The 1,011-nt window shown below is 47.6% G+C and overlaps 1 protein-coding gene across 1 annotated transcript; it reads right to left on the bottom strand.

Annotated features, from left to right (window-relative positions):
• Positions 1 to 44: 44 nt before the first annotated feature.
• On the bottom strand, positions 45 to 284 carry H310_02045 (hypothetical protein; the record flags this gene model as incomplete). The annotated part of the gene is made up of 1 exon (XM_008865429.1): positions 45 to 284. The coding sequence occupies one exon, from the start codon at positions 282 to 284 to the stop codon at positions 45 to 47; it is 240 nt and encodes a 79-aa protein (XP_008863651.1).
• Positions 285 to 1,011: the final 727 nt, after the last annotated feature.

The following is a 1,011-nucleotide window of genomic DNA, read 5'->3' as shown; positions in this document are numbered from 1 at the left end:
CAATAATGACATAGGCACTTGAATTCTAGTGTAACCGTTTTGATTCATGGGATGACTTTAGTGCACACATCACCGACGAAGTCGTTGCCTTGGCGAAAGAGTTGAACGTCATCCTTGAGAAAGAGCCATTCCATTGGAAACAGCGTGGGTTGGTAGTTGGGTTTGTACTTGGACACGACTTGGATCGTCTCGACGATCTCGTTCGCGTACAAGTTGTTGGTGATGCCATCCGTGCACGACACAACGACGTCGCTGGCCTCGAGTTGGTACATGTCGTAGAGCATGGTCGGCGGGGAAGATGGCCTCGTCGCGGGCGCACTCGGCGTTGACAAGAGTACCAACTAATATCCATACACCCCTTAAGTACTGATTCCCCCTGGCTAAACTGCAGAAGATGAACAAGTTGAAGTTTTACATAATATAAAAAAAACAGATCGTCAAAGCAATCAAGTTATTCGAGATTATATACATGCAATTGGGACATTCTGCAATGAGAGCTCCAAGCGCATTATCCAAGATACTCGTTCGGGCTCAACAGTTTGTATCAGTCGACTACGACATAGAACGCCACATATCTGGCGCCCATCTGCTCGCCACGAGAAGCGGTACCGGGTGCAATTGATCATGTCGTCCAGCCATCACCGAATTGCTCTAGTCTTACGCATTTAGGAGCTGTATCTGTTTCACCTTGGCCTTAAACGACGCAATTATACAGGCGTCATGTGGCTTGGAGGCTAGCCGTAGTGTTCGGTGGCAACATTCTCTCACGAATGTTTGACAATTGCGTTTCGTCGAACACCTGATGCAGGTAACGTTGTTCACAATCGTCATAACCTTTTGGCTTGCTCGGCTATTTTTGCATCCCGACTTTTCAAGAAGAGTTAATGATGGCCAAATTCATTCAGATATTCTTACTGGAGCTTGGCTCTGCACTTGTGCGGCCGTTGAAGCACCGTGGTCTCGCTGTCGTTCAGTGAACCCTGGAAAAGGCGACATGGTTTCATCTTGAAG

This window comes from Aphanomyces invadans (genome assembly GCF_000520115.1).
Source record: "Aphanomyces invadans strain NJM9701 unplaced genomic scaffold supercont1.3, whole genome shotgun sequence".
In the NCBI taxonomy this organism is placed as follows: Eukaryota; Oomycota; class Saprolegniomycetes; order Saprolegniales; family Verrucalvaceae; genus Aphanomyces; species Aphanomyces invadans.
The sequence above is the reverse complement of the archived record's forward strand: the minus strand, read 5'-3'. Positions and strand labels throughout refer to the sequence as shown.